Below are 24,240 nucleotides of genomic sequence, written 5' to 3'. Positions count from 1 at the left end.
ACGAATGACATCAGTTTTGAAATTCGTAGAAGGATAGTGATGGCCAACAGATGCTACTAGATAGTCTAAGTAAGCAGTTTAGAAACAATGCCACCTCCCGCCCGACCAAACTCACACTCTACAAGACGCTCATACTACCAGTACTGTTATATGGATCTGAAGCATGGGTACTTACGCAAGCAGATGAGGCAGCGCTTGGGGTGTTTGAGAGAAAAATTCTCCGACAGATCTACGGACCGATCTGCGTCGACGGTGAATATCGGCGTCGAATGAACCACGAGCTCTACAATTTATACGCGGACATCGACATAGTCAGTCGTATTGAGCTGCAGCGACTACGGTGGCTAGGCCATGTTGTGCGGATGAATGAAGATGCCCCAGCTCAAAAGGCATATAAAAATGAGCCTGCCGATGGTTCCCGTAGAAGGGGAAGGCCACGAATTAGATGGAAAGACCAAGTAGAAAACAACATCTTCCAAATTGGTGGACTTGCGCACAAGACCGACGTGCTTGGTGCTTTTTTAAGCTCGGCTTATGGAACAACCGTTCTGTAACAAGCCAGCTAAGTAAGTAAGTTTCTTCGAGGGAAATTGAACGAATTTAAATCTGAGACTTTATAAGTCAACCGACTAACATCAATCCGCAGCCAATGCTAAATTTCACACCATTCGGGCAGATTTAGAGTCATTTGTTGTTGCACCAATTAAAAAAAACCATAACGCCATTCTAGTCTCAATGATTCGTTGTGTAAAATTTCGTGTCAATCGGACAAACATTAGAAGTTTGTAGCACCATTTACCTAAAATCGAGCGCAAATATACATGTGGGGGCTATATCTAAAAATGAACCGATTTCAACGAAACTTGCCTTTACTGAAGTAAAGGCAAGTTTCGTTGAAATCGGTTTCGATTCAAAACCCCCAAAATACTGAAAATTGAGGGGTACCGTTATAAGGGGGCTACCAGAAAAAGTGGACCTATATTTATAATTTTTTGTGGAGACATTTAGTACCCTATAAGAACCCAATGTACCAAATTTCAGCGTATTCGGTTGAAAATCCCCCTCAAGAACCCCAAAATACAGAAAATTGGGGGGTTACCCTTATATGGGGGCTATCCGTAAAAAAATGACCTATATTTATAATTTTTGGGAAGTTTGCTAATAAGAACTCAAAGTACAAACTTTCAGCGAATTCGGTTTGAAAACGCACTCAAGAACTTCAATATACCGAAAATTGGGGGGTAGCCTTATATGGGAGCTATGCCTAAACGTGGACCCATCTTCGAACTTGACCTGTCTGCAGACAAAAGACGACTCTATGCAAAATTTCTCAATTCGTTTAGACGCTAGAGTGATTACATACAACAGAGTGGGCAAACGGACATGCTTAAATCGTCAATTTTACGCTGATCAAGAATATATATATACTTTATAGGGTCGGAAATGATTATTTCGATGCGTTACAAACGGAAAAACAAAACTAATTTACCCTCCATACTATGGTGGAGGGTATAAAAAATGTATATCAATCAATATATATTTAAATTGCTGAAATATTCGGTATACGCCCATGTGGCGTATGATTTGTTTTATCTACGGCCCATGGTGCGTATGACTATTATTAATAATAGGTAGTGTATATATTTTAGCTATAGTTCCGTTCATTTTTAACCGATTTTTATGATTCAAAAGGTAAATAATTCCTGAGATACTAAGCTAAAAATAGAAATTATTTATTTCGAAAAAATATTTAAGTGGATCAATATATTTCTCCATTGTTTAACGATAATCCGATTATCTATAGAAAAAACCTTTTATTTTGTTTCGTGTATCCCAAAACTCCCATCACTTCGAGCTCTAAGTCCCCAATTATTTGTCTATGTGTTAAAGGGAAGGCCTCTTCACCTCTTCTGTTCGTTTATTATTAACTTCGTGGACCTTAAGCGGGTTATTGAATATTATTTTTATTAAAAAAATGTTTATTGTTTTTTTTTCAATATTCTCTTTATTTTTATTTGTTAATATTATTTTTTCGTTAATTTTTAGAGTTGAGTTGTATCTTAAAGACTATAAGGCTTTATTATTAAATATACAAATTATTCTATATACAAAAAAAATTTGCTTATCTGTATAAATAGGCTACAAAGGTTAAATTACAATAATTCCAAAATTATGCTAACAAACTATGGGACTCAATATGAGTCAATATTCTTAAAATCGAATAAAATAATAATACAATTGAAGGAATAATTAATTAAATTAAATAATATTAACTTAAATTTTTAAGCTGGCTTAAATAATGGCACAGTATGATACACTCAAAATAATAATTTTAGTTTTGGGTAGCTCTGCAAGTGGCTAGAATATGAAGTAATGCACTTTTTGTTGAAAGAGTTAAGAAAGAGGGCAGTAGATAATCGATGCGGAAGGGAAATATAGCCTTAATGAGGCCTTTGAAAATATTTTGCTGCCTTAGAGAGGAATCTCTCTCATGTGTCTCTTTTCAAATATTTAGCTTCTGCTAGGACCAATGCCTTTACCCTAAATTTCTCAGGGCTGACTACTTCCTTTACGACTTCTTTGCTTCCTCTTTGGTGGTAAAAATTCCACACCTTTTATGTTCTTAATTTCTTTTGGACTTTCCCAAAATCATTTTTCAAAACTTCTCATCATCAATATTCGATCGATAATTGTTCAGCGCATTCGATGTCCTTTTCAGCGTCCCTGTTTCACAGTCATTGAAACTCTTCGCCAACACCTTGGGTGTGTGATTGTGATTGATGTTATTTCGATTCAGGGTGCCCGTATTGAAATTTTTCGATGTGGGCGATGAACACATATTGAAACTAGATTGCCGCTTTACCTTCGGTCGTACATCGTAAATCTGAAAGGAGAAAATGAGGATTAAATTCGGTTTCGGATCATTCTACAAATTTTGTGAAAACTTACATCTTTGGTGGGTAAACTGGAATACTGATTCGGGTACGAGTCATATGATGTCGGTGAGGGGGTATTATTTTTCAAAATTGGTGCCGGAGGCCTGTAATGGCGCCGCGTCATCCAGAATGTCATAAAGATGGTGAGAGCATACAGTAGTATCACAATGGATATTATGGAGACTACGGTTGATGTTGAAGCCATTTGTGTACCTGAAAACAAAAACAACAACAAAAAATTTATTACAAATATTTTTTTAGGGTACTTTAAGGCGTGGATTTATAAAAAATATTTTTTCTAGCCTACTCTAAGGCGTGGATTTATAAAAAAAATTTTTTCCAGGCTACTCTAAGGCGTGGATTTATAAAAAATATTTTTTCTAGCCTACTCTAAGGCGTGGATTTATAAAAAATATTTTTTCTAGCCTACTCTAAGGCGTGGATTTATAAAAAATATTTTTTCTAGCCTACTCTAAGGCGTGGATTTATAAAAAATATTTTTTCTAGCCTACTCTAAGGCGTGGATTTATAAAAAATATTTTTTCTAGCCTACTCTAAGGCGTGGATTTATAAAAAATATTTTTTCTAGCCTACTCTAAGGCGTGGATTTATAAAAAATATTTTTTCTAGCCTACTCTAATGGATTTTTAATTCGTTTTTTCGATGCCTATTTTTAGGCGTGGATTTTTAATTTTTTTCGAGGCCTATCCTTAGGCGTGGATTTTTTAATTTTTTCAAAGCCTATCCTTAGGCGTGGATTTTTTTAATTTTTTCAAAGCCTATCCTTAGGCGTGGATTTTTTAATTTTTTCAAAGCGTATCCTTAGGCGTGGGTTTTTAAATTTTTTTGGAAGCCTATCCTTAGGCGTGGATTTTTAACGTTTTTCGAAGCCTATCCTTAGGCGTGGATTTTTAACGTTTTTCGAAGCCTATCCTTAGGCGAGGAATTTTTTAAAAACAATTTCTAAGCCTATCCTTAGGCGTGGATTTTTAACGTTTTTCGAAGCCTATCCTTAGGCGAGGAATTTTTTAAAAACAATTTCTAAGCCTATCCTTAGGCGTGGATTTTTAATGTTTTTAGAAGCCTATCCTTAGGCGAGGATTTTTTTTTAACAATTTCTAAGCCTATCCTTAGACGTGGATTTAAAAAAATTCTTTGCCTATCCTTAGGCGTGGTTTTTAAAAAATTATTTTTCAAAGCCTATTTTTAGGGGTAAATTTTATGGCGTGAATATTAAAAAAAATTTTGTCGACTTACCTTCACATTCTCCTGGCACACAAGCAGTTTTTTCAAATTCTTCACCACGACATTCCGTATCGCTGGGAGTATCTACCAGACACTTGCGATGTCTGAAGCGAATGCCATCTTTTGTACAGTCCGACCACTCTGACCAAGTACTCCAACCTACGAAATCTGCAAAGAAAAAATGAAACCAAAAAATTATATCCTTCCCATATCCTCTTCTCCTCCTTCCGAACCTACCTTCACATGGTTTCATTTCACATTTCTCCTCATCGATAGCCCTTCCGTGACATAGCTTATCATGACCACCCAAACATTTGCGAGTACGTCGCTTAATACCCACTCCACAAGTGACCGAACATGGTGACCAATCGGTCCAACAACTCCATTCGTGAGCAGCCACAACCTCATTAAAACTGGCCGGTGGTTCAGGACAAGGATGCATGTTGCAGGCTCTACTTTGGGTATGTTTGCCACGATGTTTACCACCCGAACCGGAGAATTCCAAATGACGATGTTGTACCCCACCACCACAGGTCACGTTGCATGGTCCCCATTCACTGTATTCCGGTTCATCGGAGTTACTCGCCTCCCCCAGACGATGACAGATACCATCACGACAAATACGATTTTCCGTTTTGGCCACCCCAATGTGCATTGAGGACACATCCGGGGTACTGGCCCGACACACAAAACGGAAACGTTTCTCCGTAAGGACCGTTACACCCTCCGCTTCATCGGTGCGATTTTGTTGTATTAGCCATGGGGTCCAACCACTTAGTTTTTTAACCTCGGGGCATGACTGCATGTTGCAATCCTCATAGTCAATGTTACATCCTGGACATTCCGTGCCACCATTTTGCGGTTTAGGATCATTGCATTCACGGCGACGTATCCGAAAACCACCACCACACAAATGGCTGCATTCACTCCATTCACCCCAGGGTCCCCAACCACCATCCACACTTGCCGGTTTTGGCAGTGGACATGGTGGAAGATTCGTGCAATACATCTCCGCTCGCTCCGATCCTACACAGGTTCGACCACCAAAAGCTGGTTTGGGATTACTACAACTACGCCTTCGGGTCTTCACAGCCATGCCACAGGTCTGGGAACATGCCGACCAAGCTGACCATTCTGTCCAGCCACCATGCACGGTGCAATTCGTAACCTCTGTCGTTATACCCTCACAATCTTTGCCACCATTGCGGGGACTTGGATTATTGCAGACCCTCGATCGGCACAAACAATCCCCACCATCATTATCATTCTTCGAACATTTATACCAATTCGACCACGCCGACCAGGCACCATCTATGGGCGCGGTTAAAACGGGACAGGAGAATTCCTCCGGCTGTAGCCAATACTTTGTCATATGTTCACGTAGATACTGAGGTGTGCATCTATCCACCAAGGCATTCCAACCACAATACGGATCCATGGCATTCAGGCAGGAATCATTCGAAACATGGCGACTACAATGTTCGGCTGGTATTCTCGTCAACGACCCCTCCGAACCAACATACAAAGAATCGGTTACCTTTAAATATTTCATATTCAAAATCGGTTCATCCTCAGTGTTCCACATTTCAACGAGGCAGGTTTGGGTGGGCTTGTCATCTCCGCCGTATTTTACCGATAACTTCTTGATAACATTACGATCGGAATTTACAAATAAAATATTAATTTTTCCCGACTTCGTATACACCGTATCCATGGCAATGTGTGAGAACCTCTCCAATTTGGCATGATAGAGAGGCATTTGGGTTATGGGTTGGACGGCTCGATCCATTAGCTGATATTTGGAGGATTCTAAGAGGTGAGTGTGCGATCTGCTGCTGGCCGTTGGAGTATTACAGCGGAATTGGCTGTTGTGTTGAGAACGCACCGCCCTCCAGGGACTGTCACTGTGTTCCTGATGCTTGAAGGGACCATCGAAGGCAGCATTGATGTGACTTAAATTGTAAGCACACACTGCCGAACCATGAATGCTATTCCTGAGGGGAAGAAGATGAGAGAAATTTATATTAAAAGTTGTAGAGGTTGGAGGTTAAGGTTCCGACTTACTCTGGTGTGGTAAATGTGGCATAGAGAACATCCTCCTCATAGCTATACACCATGTGCTGGATCTCATCAAAATAGAAAGGATATTCCCCAGGTAGGGAGCAATTCAGACGGGCTTTCAAGAATGAGGTCCAATTGTCACGTAAAATCTGATCACCACCAGGATCGTTTTTGCAGACACGGGCAATGCGGGAATAAATGGCCTGGAAAATAGGGGAATAGAATGAAATTAATAAAAAATCAAAAGGCGTGGATTTTTAACCACATTTGTTCAAGGCCTATCCCCAGGCGTGGATTTTTAAAAATTTTGTTTTCAATACCAGTCGCGGATTTTTAAAAATAATTTTTTCAAGGGCTATCCCCAGGCGTGGATTTTTAAAAATTATTTTTTCAAGGCCTATCCCCAGGCGTGGATTTTTAAAAATTATTTTTTCAAGGCCTATCCCCAGGCGTGGATTTTTAAAAATTATTTTTTCAAGGCCTATCCCCAGGCGTGGATTTTTAAAAATTATTTTTTCAAGGTCTATCCCCAGGCGTGGATTTTTAAAAATTATTTTTTCAAGGCCTATCCCCAGGCGTGGATTTTTAAAAATTATTTTTTCAAGGCCTATCCCCAGGCGAGGATTTTTAAAAATTATTTTTTCAAGGTCTATCCCCAGGCGTGGATTTTTACAGATATTTTTCAAGGCCTATCCCCAGGCGTGGATTTTTAAAAATTATTTTTTTAAGGCCTATCCCCAGGCGAGGATTTTTAAAAATTATTTTTTCAAGGCCTATCCCCAGGCGTGAATTTTTAAAAATTATTTTTTCAAGGCCTATCCCCAGGCGTGGATTTTTAAAAATTACTTTTTCAAGGCCTATCACCAGGTGTGGATTTTTAAAAATTAATTTTTTCAGGCGTGGATTATTAAAAATTATTTTTTCAAGGCCTATCCCCAGGTGTGGATTTTTAAAAATTAATTTTTTCAAGGCCTATCCCCAGGCGTGGATTTTTAAAAATTACTTTTCCAAGGCCTATCCCCAGGCGTGGATTTTTAAAAATTATTTTTTCAAGGCCTATCCCCAGGCATGGATTTTTAAAAATTATTTTTTCAAGGCCTATGCCCAGGCATGGATTTTTAAAAATTATTTTTTCAAGACCTATCCCCAGGCATGGATTTTTAAAAATTATTTTTTCAAGGCCTATCCCCAGGCATGGATTTTTAAAAATTATTTTTTCAAGGCCTATCCCCAGGCATGGATTTTTAAAAATTATTTTTTCAAGGCCTATCCCCAGGCATGGATTTTTAAAAATTATTTTTTCAAGGCCTATCCCCAGGCATGGATTTTTAAAAATTATTTTTTCAAGGCCTATCCCCAGGAATGGATTTTTAAAAATTATTTTTTCAAGGCCTATCCCCAGGCATGGATTTTTAAAAATTATTTTTTTTGTTTCTAAAACTTACCTTTCCAATATGGCTATACTCAATGGCCGGTTCTCGAAATAGAAAATACACAAAATCGCCAGCCTCAAAGCTGCCCACAAACTGGGGATTATTTAGCCAATTGTTGTTGTACTGTTTGGTACGTATGACCTTATTATAGCTGGGCTGCAATCGAAGAAAAATAAAATAAATTTTAATATTCAAAATACCAGAATATTGAATCTCATTGCAAACACCTACCGCATTCTGTACAACCTCCGATTTTAAAATGGCAAAATCACTGCCCGAAAAATCTGTGGCAGTGCCCACAAACATTTTGCCATTGTCTGTCATTAGACTTGTTATATTCGATTTCGGATTGAAGGGACATTTTCCCACACCGCTGTCATAACCGGTGACTGTTAGATTTTCCATCTGTAAGGGGAAGAGGAAAGAGAGAGAGGGTGTTTTAGAAAAATATAGTTATTTGGATTGTTAGTCGCTATGGCGAACAAGTTGGCTTTTAATTGCAAAAATCTATGCGAGGCTTGTTATGCCAGAGTCAGCCAGCCAGCCAACACCAAGAAGCCCGTCCATGGATGTATTAGATGATCGGACGGACGGATGGTCTAGCATATGGAATAAATCGATCGTTCGTTCAGCCAATAACTTGCTCTAAGTTGTGAAAGATTGTTGTCCGTTTTGTTTGTTGTTGTTGTGGTTGCTTACCTGGCGCCATGTACAATTCGGATTGAAGGCATTCGTCCCACACGCGTACAACTGATTCTCACCGTACGCTTGCAGTACGCGCACATAATTGCGACACACTTGCTCCGATTGGCCTTTTGCCTGGCACATAGAAATCTGGGTTGGCATCGCGCCCCACTCGGCCCGTTCCAGCACCTCCAAATCGAAGGACATGCGGTACAGAGTATCTCTGAAAGCAAAGAAAAAAAAATAATTAAATTAAAACATCGAATTAGGCGGATTGTAATAAATTAAAAAACTTTTTATTAAAAAAAAAAAACATTTTTTCTGAATGCGAATAATCTAGAAAATGATAATGAGAATATAAACAGAATTTACAAAAATTACAAAAAATTTAATTTTTAAAACAATTTTTTAAGAACTGGATTGAAAAAAAAAAATAAAAATTGAAAATAAACCGAAAGCTTTATTGGGCAGTGGCTACACATTAAAAAAATATTTCAGTGCTATTTTTATAGCCTATCTTAAGGCGTTGATTCTTAAAAAATATTTTTAAGGTCTACTCTTAGGCGTGGATTTTTAAAAAGTAATTTTTAAGGTCTACCCTTAGGCGTGGATTTTTAAAAAGTAATTTTTAAACTATTTTTTGAGGTCTACCCTTAGGCGTGCATTTTTTGAAAAATTATTTTTGAAGTCCACCCTTAGGCGTGGATTTTTTAAAAATTATTTTTGAGGTCTACCCTTAGGCGTGGATTTTTAAAAAGTAATTTTTAAGGTCTACCCTTAGGCGTGGATTTTTAAAAAGTAATTTTTAAGGTCTACCCTTAGGCGTGGATTTCTAAAAAGTAATTTTTAAGGTCTACCCTTAGGCGTGGATTTCTAAAAAGTAATTTTTAAGGTCTACCCTTAGGCGTGGATTTTTAAAAAGTAATTTTTAAGGTCTACCATTAGGCGTGGATTTTTAAAAAGTAATTTTTAAGGTCTACCCTTAGGCGTGCATTTTTAAAAACTATTTTTTAAGGTCTACCCTTAGGCGTGGATTTTTAAAAAGTAATTTTTAAGGTCTCCCCTTAGGCGTGCATTTTTAAAAACTATTTTTTAAGGTCTACCCTTAGGCGTGGATTTTTAAAAAGTAATTTTTAAGGTCTACCCTTAGGCGTGGATTTTTAAAAACTATTTTTTAAGGTCTACCCTTAGGCGTGCATTTTTAAAAACTATTTTTTAAGGTCTACCCTTAGGCGTGGATTTTTAAAAACTATTTTTTAAGTTCTACCCTTAGGCGTGGATTTTTAAAAACTATATTTTAAGGTCTACCCTTAGGCGTGGTTTTTTAAAAATATTTTTGAAGGTCTACCCTTAGGCGTGGATTTTTAAAAACTATTTTTTAAGGTCTACCCTTAGACGTGGATTTTTAAAAACTATTTTTTAAGGTCTACCCTTAGGCGTGGATTTTTAAAAACTATTTTTTAAGGTCTACCCTTAGGCGTGGATTTTTAAAAACTATTTTTTAAGGTCTACCCTTAGGCGTGGATTTTTAAAAACTATTTTTTAAGGTCTACCCTTAGGCGTGGTTTTTTAAAAACTATTTTTTAAGGTCTACCCTTAGGCGTGGATTTTTAAAAACTATTTTTTAAGGTCTACCCTTAGGCGTGGATTTTTAAAAACTATTTTTTAAGGTCTACCCTTAGGCGTGGATTTTTAAAAACTATTTTTTAAGGTCTACCCTTAGGCGTGGATTTCTAAAAAGTAATTTTTAAGGTCTACCCTTAGGCGTGGATTTTTAAAAAGTAATTTTTAAGGTCTACCCTTGTGGATTTTTAAAAAGTAATTTTTAAGGTCTACCCTTAGGCGTGGATTTCTAAAAAGTAATTTTTAAGGTCTACCCTTAGGCGTGGATTTCTAAAAAGTAATTTTTAAGGTCTACCCTTAGGCGTGGATTTCTAAAAAGTAATTTTTAAGGTCTACCCTTAGGCGTGGATTTTTAAACAAAAAATTCTTCCACAAATTTTTCTCGAAAATTTGGATTTTACACCCAACGAAAAATGTCCGTTCGTTCGTTCATTGAACTGCAAGGTAAACAGGTACATTAAACGCCCATCAAATATAGCCGACAATCAAATAAAATTGTTAGCTCACAACAGCAACAACAACACAATCATCGATAGAAAAATAAAGACAACAACCAACAAAAAAAACATATGTACACCATGCTGCAACACACCTTATATACATACATCATACTCTGTGAACGATCAGTTTAGAAGCTAACAAATTGTGGTAGGACACAAAAAAGACAACAACAAAAATACAGATTTTTTTCTATTACAACAACAACCAGAGTCATGAATGCAAATAATGAAAAAAGCAGCAACAACATCACCACCAAATTGTAGAGTTACATGAAAAACAATTTTTCATAAAACCCACAATAGAATCGGGCAGAAAATAAAAAATCGAATGACTTACAGCAATCAATGGACTGTGGTTACATGGAGGACAGTGGGATTAAAAATTTAAAAGGGGAATATTTTCTTGAAAATATATAACAAAGATTTTTTGCAGAAAAAATTCACAGACCCAACGTTTTTCTATAGAAAAAATTCACAGATCCCAGGGGTCCAATGTTTTTCTATAGAAAAAAATTCGTCAGGACCCTTGGGTCCAATGTTTTTCTATAGAAAAAAATTCGTCAGGACCCTTGGGTCCAATGTTTTTCTATAGAAAAAAAATTCACAGACCCCAGGGGTCCAATGTTTTTCGATAGATAAAAATTCACAGACCCCAGGGGTCGAATGTTTTTCTATAGAACAAAATTCACAGGCCCCAGGGGTCGAATGTTTTTCTATAGAAAAAAATTCACAGACCCCAGGGGTCCAATGTTTTTTCTATAGAAAGAAGAAATGTTTTTTTCTATAGAAAAAAATTCACAGACCCCAGGGGTCCAATGTTTTTTATATAGAAAAAAATTCACAGACCCCAGGGGTCCAATGTTTTTTCTATAGAAAAAAATTCACAGACCCTAGGGGTCCAATGTTTTTCTATAGAAAAAAATTCACCGGACCCAGGGGTCCAATGTTTTTCTATAGAAAAAAATTCACAGACCCCTTTCTTTCTTGGAAATTTTTCTAAAAATATTTATTTTTTTTTTTTGTCGCGATCTTTGATTTTTTTTCTATAGAAACAAATGTTTATTTTTTGTCCCACTGTAAGTCCACCATTAGAGACCAAAAAAAAAAGCCACATATGCCCACATATTCAAAACAAGTGATTGTGTCAAGATAATGAAATACTCGCATGATCTCCAAAGTATCGGCTTCGGTCAGCGATTCTAATGAAATCACTGCTAGATAGCCACTTCGAGTGAACATGAATGTGTGTGTGTATTTGTGGCAAGTAGCAGCCGTTGCACCACAAAGTCGCCACCATGTTCAATCAATTGGGAGGAAAAAATATGTACGCCCAAATATTGCCAACTGAACGCCCATATGGACCAACCGACGACCGACCAGCCAGCCATCCAACCTGCCTATGCCATGACTGGTGGCTGTCATGGTCCATTCTTTTCAGTGGGACCCAACTGAAATATGGTGCCAAAATTTTTGATAGAATAGTTTTTGGTGAATTTTTCTCTGAGGGAGCTGGGGGAGAAGGGAGTTGGTTCGGAAGTCAGTTTTTGGTTTTTAATTCACTTAAGAAAATTGTTTATTTGCCGGTTGGAGGTTTTTTTGAAACAAAGATTGATTTGAGAAAAATTGTGGCATAACAAATAGCCAAGAGGCACGCGTCGCATACAATAAAAAACAACTTCGTAAGAGTTTCGATTTTTCGTTTTAGTTACACTTGTGGTGTTCCAGTTTTTTTTTCTGATTCGATTCTGAATACTAAAGCGGCGGCGTTTTTTCAAACGAAAAAATGGGGGAAAAATACCGACAAAGCTTGCATATATACATATGTCAATATTGCACTTTTCATCAATTTTGTTGTAGTTTTTTTGTTGGTACTTCCTTTATGCAGATTGAAATTATGGTGCGGCACAGGGGCGTAGTTGAAAATTATTATTAAAAGGAGAACAAAAGGGAGATCCCCTTTAAAAAATTTCAACACTGAAATGTTCGACAGAATTAAATTTTTCAGAGGTAAGGAGATTTCCCCTTAACTTGATCTAAGTCTCTGCCGGTCCCTTATGTTCTACGACGCATTCATTCCATTCTTGCCGGCATAACATTTCAATTGTGAAACATTTTACATAAATACTGTAAAACATTAAACACTTGCCATAAGCGAAGTGAGCATGACTGTCAGTCAGGTTACTATACATATTCATGAGTTTCAATATTCCATGTAAACAACCTGAATCATGCACTATTAAAAAAATAAATTATTCTCAAGCCCTGTGAATTTTTTTCTATATAAAAAAAAACCAAGAAACCAAAGTTCGGTAATTTTTTTCTATGTAAAAACTAGGGAATCCACCAAAATACTCATATCTTGTATTCAGCGACCTCTAGTGAAATTTAGCAGAGAATAATATTTCCTTTAATACCAAGTCCCGAAAATGAAATCTAGATGGCGTTTTCTCCATAAATTCGAAATTACTATGACGGAAAGATGTCTGAGAAATTTGGTTACATTTTTCTATATATAATCCATATTTACTCGTTAAATATTATATATACCGATTTCATGTGTTCAGTGATCTATTGTGAAATTTAGCGGAGAATATTTTTTCCTTTGGCTTCACTCCATTAAAGTTGAAAGTTATGGGGTCATTTGGTTATTATTCAGGAACATCACAGTATGTAGAATTTAGGTATTTTTAAATGCACAAATGTTTACCGGATTTTCTACAATTTATATTAGCTTTACAGATTTATTGTGTTCAGTGACCTTTCGTAGAATTTAGTACAGCATATTTTTTCCTTTGTTACCAAGCTCCGAAAATGAAATCTAGAGGGCGTTTCCCCCACAAATTCCAAATTACTATGAAGAATAGTGTTATGAGGAATTATACTTTATATAACCCATATTTAATTCTTTAATATTATATATACCGATTTCACGTGTTCAGTGACCTCTAGTGAAATTTAGAAGAGAATATTTTTTCCGTTGATATCAAGTCGCGAAAATGAAATCTAGATGGCGATTTCCTACATATTTCAAATTACTATGAAGTATAAGGTTTTGAGAAATTTCGGTCATATATCCTTTATATATAATATTATATACCGATTTCTTGTGTTCAGTAATATATAGTGGAATTTGATGTAGAATATTTTCTCTTTTGACTTTACTCCCCTAAAATTAAGGATAGTGGAAAAATTTGGCAATTGTTCGAAACATCACAATATTAACGCCTTAAAGTATGTATTAGTTAAATGCACCAATAGTTAGCGGATTTTCTAGGAGTTATATTAGCTTTAGAGATTTTAGAGTGTTAGTGAAACTTAGAAGAGAATATTTTTCCTTTGGTTTCAAGTCCCAAAAATTACATATAGATGGCGATTTTCGCTCAAATTCCAAATAAATATGAAGATTAGAGTTCTGCGATGTATTTGTAAAATTCACAAATTGTCACTGGATTTTCTAGAATTTTTGAAGCTTTGCAGATATCATGTGTTCAGTGACCTCTAGTGGAATTTAGTGGAGAATATTTTCTCCTTTGCTACCAAGTCCCAAAAATGAAATCTAGATGGTGTTTTCCTCACAAATTACAAATGACTGTTAAGAATAGAGTTTTGAGAAATTTCATTCAATTATTCTTTATATAACCCTTATTTAATTGTTAAATATTATATATATCGATTTCATATGTTCAGTGACCTATGGTGAAATTTGATGTAGAATATTTTTTCCTTTGATTTCATTCCCCTAAAGTTAAACATTATAGGACAATTTGTCAATAATTCAGACACATCGCAATATTAACATCTAAAGGTAGATATTTTTTAAATGCACAAAAAATTAGCGGATTTTCTAAGGTTTCTATTAGCGGTATCGAGTTCCTATGTTCAGTGGCTTAAAGTGGAATTTAGTGGAGAATATTTTTTCCATTAATACCAATTACCAAAAATGATATCTAGATGGCGTTTTTCGCACAAATTCCAAATAACTATGAAGAATACAATTCCGAGAAATTTGGTTAATATATTATCTATATAACCGATATTTAATTGTTAAATATTATATATACCGATTTGAAGCGTTCAGTGACCTATAGTGAAATTCGGTTGAGAATCTTTTTTTCTTTTTACTTCACTCTCATAAAGTGAAGAATTATGGGACAAATTGGCAATTATTCAGAAACATTACAATATTAACGCCTAAAAGAAAGAACATACTTTTTAATGAACAAATTCTTATAGGATTTTCAAGAATTTTTGCTATACTTATCGATTTCTTGTGTTCAGTGACATCTACTGAAATTTAGTGAAGAATATTTTTTCCTTTGATACCAGTTTCCGGAAATGAAATCTAGATGGCGATTTTCTCACAAATTTTAAAATACTATGAAAGATTCTGAGACATGTCGTTCAAGAATTCTGCATATAAACTATCGATTATTGTTAAATATTATATATAACGATTATCAATTTCCAGTTGCCCTACCTGTCTCTCTTGATGGCGCCACTCCATAGCACCCTTAGTGTTCCAACTGTCAAGATAACCAGTCTTCTAAATTCTTGATCTGTTAATTAATTCTTCCCTCTTAACGGATGACAGTTATTGTCTAGTTAAGATTTGAATATTTAATGGAAAGCCGAACAACAACAAAACACACTCTCTTGAAACGTGACAATGTCAATAGATAAAATGACATGAAATGTCATTATTTTATAATGACTTCCATAATTCACAGCAAATCGATTGGCGATTTCATTTGAAAAAAAATCCGAACAGATTCCAAAAGATAATTGCGTGATCGCAAAGTTTTTTTTTTGTCAAGAGATTTTTTAATGAATGGAACATAAAAGCTATATTTTTTATAGATATGACAATAAATTGTTATTGTTTTGTTGTAAAAAAAAACACCAACAAAAATAATTAACATATTTTGTGTCTGTGGTGCACCTTAATGATTGCCGGAACAATCAGCCATTCAAATCTGTAAAAACCTTTTTGCAAACAATTGTGGTGGTGTTGGTGGTGGGGTGGCAGACCATAACCATAACAAATGGTAATAAAAAATTATTATTTTATTTAAAAAATAATATATTTTTTTAATATTTATAAATATCTCTATATGGCTTATATTAAAATGTTGTACAAAAATATTTATTTTTTATTGGCGTCAATTGGTTGTCTATTGATTTGCTGGGAGGTGGACCTAAGGGGTGGTGTTGGATTGCCACTCAAAATAAAAAAACAACGAAAAAATTATTGCGGCCATAACAACCAAAGCCAGCCTTAGATTTCAGATTTCCATAGACCACAACTAAACCCGAGGATTACAACAGTAAGCGTGGGCGTTTATGGTTAAGCGCCTTTATGGCGTCGCCGTTCGTCGCCATCGCCAAACCACCAACAAGTGATCATTAAAATCGCTCTCGTCAAACCAAAAGACACTTAACTATCATTTAAATCGCCAAGTTGTTTAAATTTAACTTGTTTTGAAATTGTTGTGATTGAGAACAGCCAACCGATCGGCTAGCTCCGAAAAATACAGCAGCTCTTTTCCCCCCAACCACAAAGATTGATGGACAGTTGTGTGGCGTCATGTAAATTTGTTTTCAAGTACTCGACATGGCCGAGTTTACATGAGAGCTATAAATGAGGTACGGTCTGTCTGTCGGAACGACCTAACCTGCACGAAACCTACGTAAATTGTTTGAAAAGAAACGTTCCAGTAACCAGATTACAGGTTGAATAATTAACAAGAACAACAATAACAACAACAAGAATGTCAAGCAAAAATCTGTAAAAGGAAATTGGTTGCACAAGATAAAAAACAGAAGTCGTTCGATGGGACAGTTGCATTTCTAATTTTTTATATAGAAAAAATTATCCGGCTCTTGGGTCCTAAATTTTTCTTGATTCCAATTTTTTTTTATAATAAAATTTTAAAAAGTGCAAAAAGTTGCAAGAATTTTGCTCATTGGGAGGATGTTTTAAAAGGAAATTATTTTCTCTATAAAATTTCACTATAGGTCACCGAACACCTGAAATCGGCATATATAATATTTAACAGTAAAATATAGGCTTTATAAAGAATATATTTAGAAAATTTCGCAGAACTCCATTCTTCATAGTTATTTGGAATTTGTGGGAAAGACGCCCTCTAGATTTCATTTTTGGGACTTGATATCAAAGGGGAAAATGTTCTTCACTATATTTCACTATGAGTCACCGAACACAAGAAATCTGCAAAAGCTAATATAAATAATGGAAAATCTGGTAACAATAGCTGTATTTAACAAATACCTTAACAAACAAAATGCCTTTACCAATGTTTTTGAATAGGTGACAAGTTCTTCCACAATCCATAACTTTTGGGGAGTGAAGTCAAAAGGAAAAATATTCTCCATAAAATTCCATTATAGGTCACTGAAAACCTAAAATCGGTATATATAATATTTAACAATGAAATATGGGTTAGATAAAGAACACATTAACGAACATTTTCAGAACTCTATTCTTCATAGTTATATGGAAATTGTGGGAAAGGCGCCATCTATATATTATTTTCGGGACATGGTATCAAAGGAAAATATTTTGTCCACTAAATTTCACTATGAGTCACTGAACACAAGAAATCTGTAAAGCTAATATAAATCCCAGAAAATACGATAACAATTGGTATATTTAACAAATACATAATTTTCTGCCTTAATATAATGACGTTTTTGAATAATTACAAAATTGTCCCATTATCCTTAACTTTAGGGGAGTGAAATCAAAGGAAAAAACATTCTTCATCAAATTCCACTATAGGTCACTAAATATATGAAATTGGTATATACACAAATAACACAATAATTTTGGATTATATAGAGGATATAAGAAGGAAATTTCTCAGAACTTTATTCTTCACAGTTATTTGATTTTTGTGGGAAGAACGCCCTCTAGATTTCATTATCGGTGGTTGGTGTCAATGGAATAAATATTCTCCGCCAAATGTCACTAGGAGTCACTGAGCACAAGACATCTGTTATGCTTATATAAATCCCAGAAAATCCGATAAATATTGGAGAATTTCCAAAATACATACTTTCAGGCTTTAATATTGTGATGTTTCTGAATAATTGGCAATTTGTCCCACAACCCTTAACTTTACGAGAACTATGTCAAAGTTAAAAATATTCCACATCAAATTTCACCATAGGCCACTGAACACATAAAATTGGTATATATAATATTTAACAATTAAATATGAATTACCAAAAAGAATATATATGTACGAATTTTCCTAGTCTTCTATTCTTAATATTTATTTGGAATTTTTGGGAAAATCGCCATCTAGATTTCATTTTTGGGACTTGGTATCAAAGGAAAAAATACAATTTATCGAATTTCACTGTATGCCACTGAACACAAGATGTCGGTATTCTCAATATAAATCCACGAAAAATAAGTACACATTTTGCCACATTAAAAATAAAGAGATTTTAGGGTTCATTTTATTTTGCCTCCAATTTATTCCGCAAGACCACACTTTTTGTGTTTGATGTCAATGGAAAAAATATTCTACATTGAATTCTACTATAGGTCTTCTTGCAACAGAAATCGGTATATATAATATTTAACACTAAAATATAAGCTACAATAGAGATTATATGAACGAAATTTCTCTGAAGTATATTTTTACAATGTTATTTGGAATTTGTGGGACAAACGCCCTCTAGATTTCATTTTCGATGCATGGCATCAAAGGAAAAAATATTCTACACAAAATTTCACTATAGGTCAGTGACAACAAGATGTCAGTATGTGCAACATATATCCAATAAAAATATTTAACAATTTGTCCATATAAAAAATATATACTTTTAGGCGTTGATATTGTAATGTTTCTGAATAGGTGCCAAATTCATCCTTAGCCCATCTCTTTAGGGCGATGATGTCAAAAGAAAAAAATAGTATGTATGAATTTTTATTGTGGATCTTCTTAGACAAGAAATTCTTATTATGATAAATAGCATTAAAAACACGTCTTACAAATGGGGTATATGAAGAATATACATTGTTTTCTAATTTCTATTATTGTTTTAAAATATTTTGAAATATAGTCCCCAAAATTTTATTTTCTTGGCTTGTTACCATTGAAGAAAATAACATACAATAAATTCCAGTAAAAGTCTCCTAAGGAAAGAACTCAGTAAATTTAATATTTATCCTGGTTCTCTATAATTTCCTCCCTGCTTTCCGTAAATCGTTCTTCTATAGTTTTCAGACAAAGTGTGTCTCCACAATTGTCAACATGTTTTTTGTTGTTGTTTTGTATTACAACAAAAAACAACAAAAATGGTTCACTTGTCTCCAACTTGAAATACATTAATTCCTAAATGGAAAGAAACTGGTGCGCCTGCGCATTGAGCCAAAATATTTGAGGAATTTCGTTTCAGTTGAACAAACAACCATAACAAAAGTAACCTAAAAAAATCAATCCCGCACACAACAACAAAAACCACACTCTCACACAACATTGTTAATATTTATTTTGTAAAAAAAAATCGGAAATTCCTTAGCATTTTGAAAAACTTACATAAATTCGCAACTAAATAAGATTTCAATGTTTGTCAATCAACCGCAAAAAAAAATCCGCGACAATGTTGAATGGAGTAAATTGAGGAGGAAGACGAAAAAACAAAACAAACAAAAATAATCAATAAAATAAATAAAACAAAATTAACGGAGTGAAAAAATGAAATATTTTCAAGTGAAACATAATTGGCAAAAAAAATAAGCAGCTACAAATCTTCTCCTCCTGCTCCCTTTGGCCCTAGTGTCGAGGCATAAAAACAAGTTTATGCTGAACATTTTGAGTAGATTTGGCTAAACATTTTTTAGCCATAATTTAAACAAGCCACAGAGAGGCAAAAAAACAGCAATAACAATAGGAAACAATAGAAACGTGTGAAAATATGACACTTTACTGTGACGAACTTCTTTAATGATGTTGTGGTACCCTAACAAACATGTTTATATTTTAATGATATATATATACGATATACCGTTTTTTGCATGAATATTGCTCGATTATTTAGGAAATTTTATATGGAATATTTTTCCATTGACTCATCCTTCTCACCGGGCCAGATTGTGGGACAATTGGGTAATTATTCAGAAACATCACAATATTAACACCTAAAAGAAGCTGGTTCATATTTGTGAAATGACATATGAAATGAAATTTGATGGAGACTATTTTTATACCCTCCACAATAGTATGGAGGGTATATTCATTTTGTCATTCCGTTTGTAACTCATCGACATAATTATTTCCGACCCTATAAAGTACATATGTTCTTGATTAGGGTAAAATTCTAAGACAATCTAGCCATGTCCGTCCGTCTGTTGTAATCATCTTCTGAAGGAATTGAGATAGGGTGAAGTTCGAAGATGGGATATATCAGTCCACGTTTAGGCATAGCTCATATATAAGGGTACGCCCCAATTTTCCGTATTTTGGAGTTATTGAGGGCGTTTTTCAACCGAATACGCTGAAATTTGGTACATTGGGTTCTTATGGGGTACTGAATGTCTCCACAAAAAATTATAAATATAGGTCCACTTTTTCTGGTAGCACCCATATGACGTTACCTCCTAATTTTCAGTATTTTGGGGGTTTGGATCGTATTTTTCCACCGAATTGGCAGTAATTTAGTATTTTGAGTTCTTAATCTCTCCACAAACAATTATAAATGTAGGTCCATTTTTTCGGATAGCAAATTTGAAACAAATTTTGTCCAAAGAAACATTGGGTCTAGGATCAATATTTAGAACCATAATAGGTTTGTAGAAATATCGGTATAGGTAGACTTTTTGGTATGTTCCATATATTTTTATTTCAAGTACCTGTCAGTATATCTATGGTGGAGAGTATCCGAAGTTCGGCCCGGCCGAACTTAACGCTTTTTCACTTGTTTCCATTTAAATTTTTTGAACAACCTCACCACTCATCAACTGCATAATCAATTTACACCCAAAATTGTAATCGATACCAAATTCCTTCATAATTTTTGTTTTCATTCCATTCAATCAATTTGAAAGTTGTTTCCAATATTGTTGTGTAACACATAAAAAAATATTATTATTATTTTTTTATTTGTTTAACAAATTGAACAGCACAACAAATTAATAAATTTACAAAAAAAAAATAAATAAATATCATAACCAATACAAATCGTGTCCATCAAAGAAAGAAATTTGTACGAAAAAATATAAAACACCAATCAATTACATACAAACATAAATAAAAAAATATATAAATCAATAAAATAAATAAAAAACAAATCAAAGCAATCAATAATGAAAATAACAACAACAAACAATCACAATACAATTTAAACCAATTCCAAACAAAAAATAACAATACAAATTTTAGTTAATAAAAACAAGTTAATTGGATATGGGGAAATACATAAATTGGTGGTGTAGAAAATTAAATGACAAGGGCGGTAATTAAAGCGGGGAAATATAAGGGTATTTTGTTGTTTTTTTTTTATGAATATAGAAATTAATGTATAACAATAACAATAATTATAGAAAACGGAAGTTAATTTATTTTATTAGTAACTGCTTTAATTCACATTATTTTTATTTATGGGGTATGTAATTTAATTTCTAAAAATATATATTTAAAAAACAATATACATTACTACCTAACAATATATATATATATTACTAATATAATATATACAATCAATGACATATTAAAATCTATTTTGAAATATATTTTTATATGTATTTTAAATTAAATGGGAATTAGAAAAACAAAATTTTCATCCCTTGGACAAAAATATTGAATTTAGTCATTGATAAAATTTAATTAATTTAATTTAATTTAGACTGATAAATTCAAAACTCTTAAATGTAAAAAATCTATTTTCTAGAAGGTCGTTGGGTAGCCTAATTTATTTTAAAACGAATTATAAATTACTAGAATATACCCGCTACTTCGTTAGCGAATGTGGGATGTATTTAAAACCCTATACCGACCATTATTAAAATTTTATAACCATTTAGTACATATGTTCTCTTTAGTAAGTTTTTTAAATCTACCTCTATATCTCAACCCTACACACCCATTCCGACCGGAACAGAAATCTACCTCTATATTAAATTTGGTGTCATTTTTTACCCTCTGTACATAATCAAATATAGCTTCACCCAAATCTAAATTGTGTATTAGTTAGGGCACAATAATATAAATTTCCATAACTACCTACTATAAAAATCACAAGTACGAATTCCCACATACCCCAATCTTAATTCCAACATACCCCAATCTTAATTTAAAATTTCAGAATTCTATCGGTTCACCTAAATCCAATTTGTATCACATTTAGTAGTACCATTAAGTACCAAATTTCATGATTCGACCTCTAAAGATTCACCTAAATCCGAATTTTACCACATTTAGTTTCATTTAACACACATTAATATAAATGACCATAAGTACCCACTTCAACCATCCAACAGAAATCTTATAACCGATTTCATTTCCATTGCTTTCAATTACTATATACTTCATATAATCCAATGAAAAGCTTATTTCTCCAATTTCAGTATTCCAGACTTATCGGTTCAAAGAAATCCAAATAGTATCAAATTTTGTACATCCAAGTTTCAGGATTCCAACTTTATCGGTTGACCCACAATTCAAATTGTACAAAATTTAGTACACAGCAGTATGAATTTCCAAAACTGCCTACATACCCCAATCCTACACCCCCGCAGTTATCCTAAATCCATGTTTCAGGATTCAAACTCTATCGGTTCACCCACAATTCAAATTGTACCAAATTTAGTACATAGCAGTACGAATTTAAAAAACTTCCAACTTAACCCAAACCAACACCCCCACAGTGATCCAAAATCCAAGTTTTAGGGTTCCAACTCTATCAGTTCACCCACAATTCAAAATGTATCAAATTTAGTACATAGAAGTACGAATTTCCAAAACTTCCTACACACCCCAATCCTTAACCTCCACAGTGATCCTAAATAAAAATTTCAGGATTCCAACTCTACTGCTTAATCCACAACTTAAATTGTACCAAATTTGGTACACATTAGTACAAATTTCCAACACTTCCTACATATCCCAAACATACACCCCCACAGTGATCGTAAACCCATGTTTCAGGATTCCAACTCTATCGGTTCACTCACAATTCAAATTGTACCAAATTTAGTACACATTTCTAAAACTTCCTACATATCTCAATCTTACACCTCAACAGTGACCCTCACTCCAAATTTCATTGTTACCGATCTATAGGATAACCCAAATCCTGTACCGATTATAGTACGATTCAGTATTTTTTGTACACATAAGTAACAAATTTCCAAAATTACGTTTACGTCCCAATCCTACACTCCGACGGTATTTTTAATTTCAAATTCCAGGATTCCAGTTCGATTTGTATCTCTAAATTAAATTTGTACCAAATATAGTACCATATAGTACGGTACTATATAGTTCGTACACATGAGTACACGCTTTCAAAACCATCTCATTAAATGGATCCTACTTCTTAACCTTAATCCACACACCACATTTCAAGTTTTTAACATTATCCGTTCGCATACTACAGAATTGTACCAAATTTAGTACATTTTCGTACTTTTTGGATAGTTATAGTTCGAATTTCCAAAATTTCCTACACTCTATCAACGACCACCAAACCAAATTTTAGAGTTCTAGCTCTACCGGTTCGCCAAATACAAATGGCATCACATTTAGTACTTTTCGTACCGTTCTAGTACGAATTTCCAAAAATCCAGCCTTATCTGTCACATTTGGACCAAGAGTGACCCTCACCCAAAATTTCAAGATTCCAGCTTCAGGCGTTTCGTCTGAGCGTTGATGAATCGTTAAATCAGTCAGTCAGTCAATCACTTTACTATTTTATTAGTACAGATTATATTTATAAAAAATAAAATAAAAATAATGCACAAATAGCCAAAATGGCGCCCAATTAAAAAAAAATATTCTCCGTCAAATTTAACTATATGTCACCGAACACAAGAAATGGCCAGATATAATTAATAATATTTTGAATGGATTTTATTAATTATCCATTATTTTTGAAAAAATATTTAGGTCCCTTCTATATACCTAAATAGTATATTGGGTTATTTTTAGAACAAAAACAAAACAAAAATAATAATAAAATAAATAAATACGAATTCTTAACATAATTATATATTTTTTGAACTGTTAAATTTCCATAGAACCCACACCCCTATTTGACACCTTTTATTTAAAGCATATCGAAATAAAAAAACCTGTCCCACAATCACACAAAAATGTTGTATTAATTTTAGCACAAAATTCGAAAACAAATATTGTCGCATATAACAGAATTCGATATTTTATGAGTCTACTAATATTCTTGACATCGATTATGTTTACTTAATATCTTATCAAAAAAAGTTAATAAGACCTCAATATAAGAGAGTGAATGATATGGAGGGAGTGAGAGAGAGAGATCTGGTTAAAATAATACCCAGCAAAAAAATAGTTAATAAAACTTCCCGCCCTTTTTGTTGTAAACGTTACTTGCCACTCGCTAACTATGTAAATAATTGTTAAAATGACAAATATAAATGCAAAAACAACAACAATGAAAAGCTACGATAGTGAAAATTAGCTGAAATAAAAAATAAATAAAAAAATTTAAATGAATTGAAAAAAAATGAAGGAAAAACAATAACAAAACCCT

The 24,240-nt window shown here is 33.9% G+C and overlaps 1 protein-coding gene across 1 annotated transcript in view; it reads right to left on the bottom strand.

Annotated features, from left to right (window-relative positions):
• Positions 1–2,656: 2,656 nt before the first annotated feature.
• The window catches only part of LOC133326671 (semaphorin-5A), a 101,336-nt gene continuing 79,752 nt past the window's right edge, over positions 2,657–24,240 (bottom strand). The window contains exons 5-12 of the mRNA XM_061535293.1: positions 8,375–8,582; positions 7,907–8,080; positions 7,688–7,831; positions 6,246–6,445; positions 4,419–6,175; positions 4,194–4,349; positions 2,950–3,149; positions 2,657–2,884 (exon numbers count right to left, since the gene is read on the bottom strand). Coding sequence (XP_061391277.1) covers positions 2,657–2,884; positions 2,950–3,149; positions 4,194–4,349; positions 4,419–6,175; positions 6,246–6,445; positions 7,688–7,831; positions 7,907–8,080; positions 8,375–8,582 — 3,067 coding nt within the window. The remainder of the gene's footprint in view (positions 2,885–2,949; positions 3,150–4,193; positions 4,350–4,418; positions 6,176–6,245; positions 6,446–7,687; positions 7,832–7,906; positions 8,081–8,374; positions 8,583–24,240) is intronic.

Source organism: Musca vetustissima, unplaced genomic scaffold (assembly GCF_032173495.1).
Source record: "Musca vetustissima isolate MV318-11 ecotype Yass unplaced genomic scaffold, APGP_CSIRO_Mvet_v1 utg4525, whole genome shotgun sequence".
Taxonomy (NCBI): domain Eukaryota; kingdom Metazoa; phylum Arthropoda; class Insecta; order Diptera; family Muscidae; genus Musca; species Musca vetustissima.
Note: the sequence above shows the minus strand (reverse complement) of the source record. Positions and strands in the feature narration are given on the sequence as shown.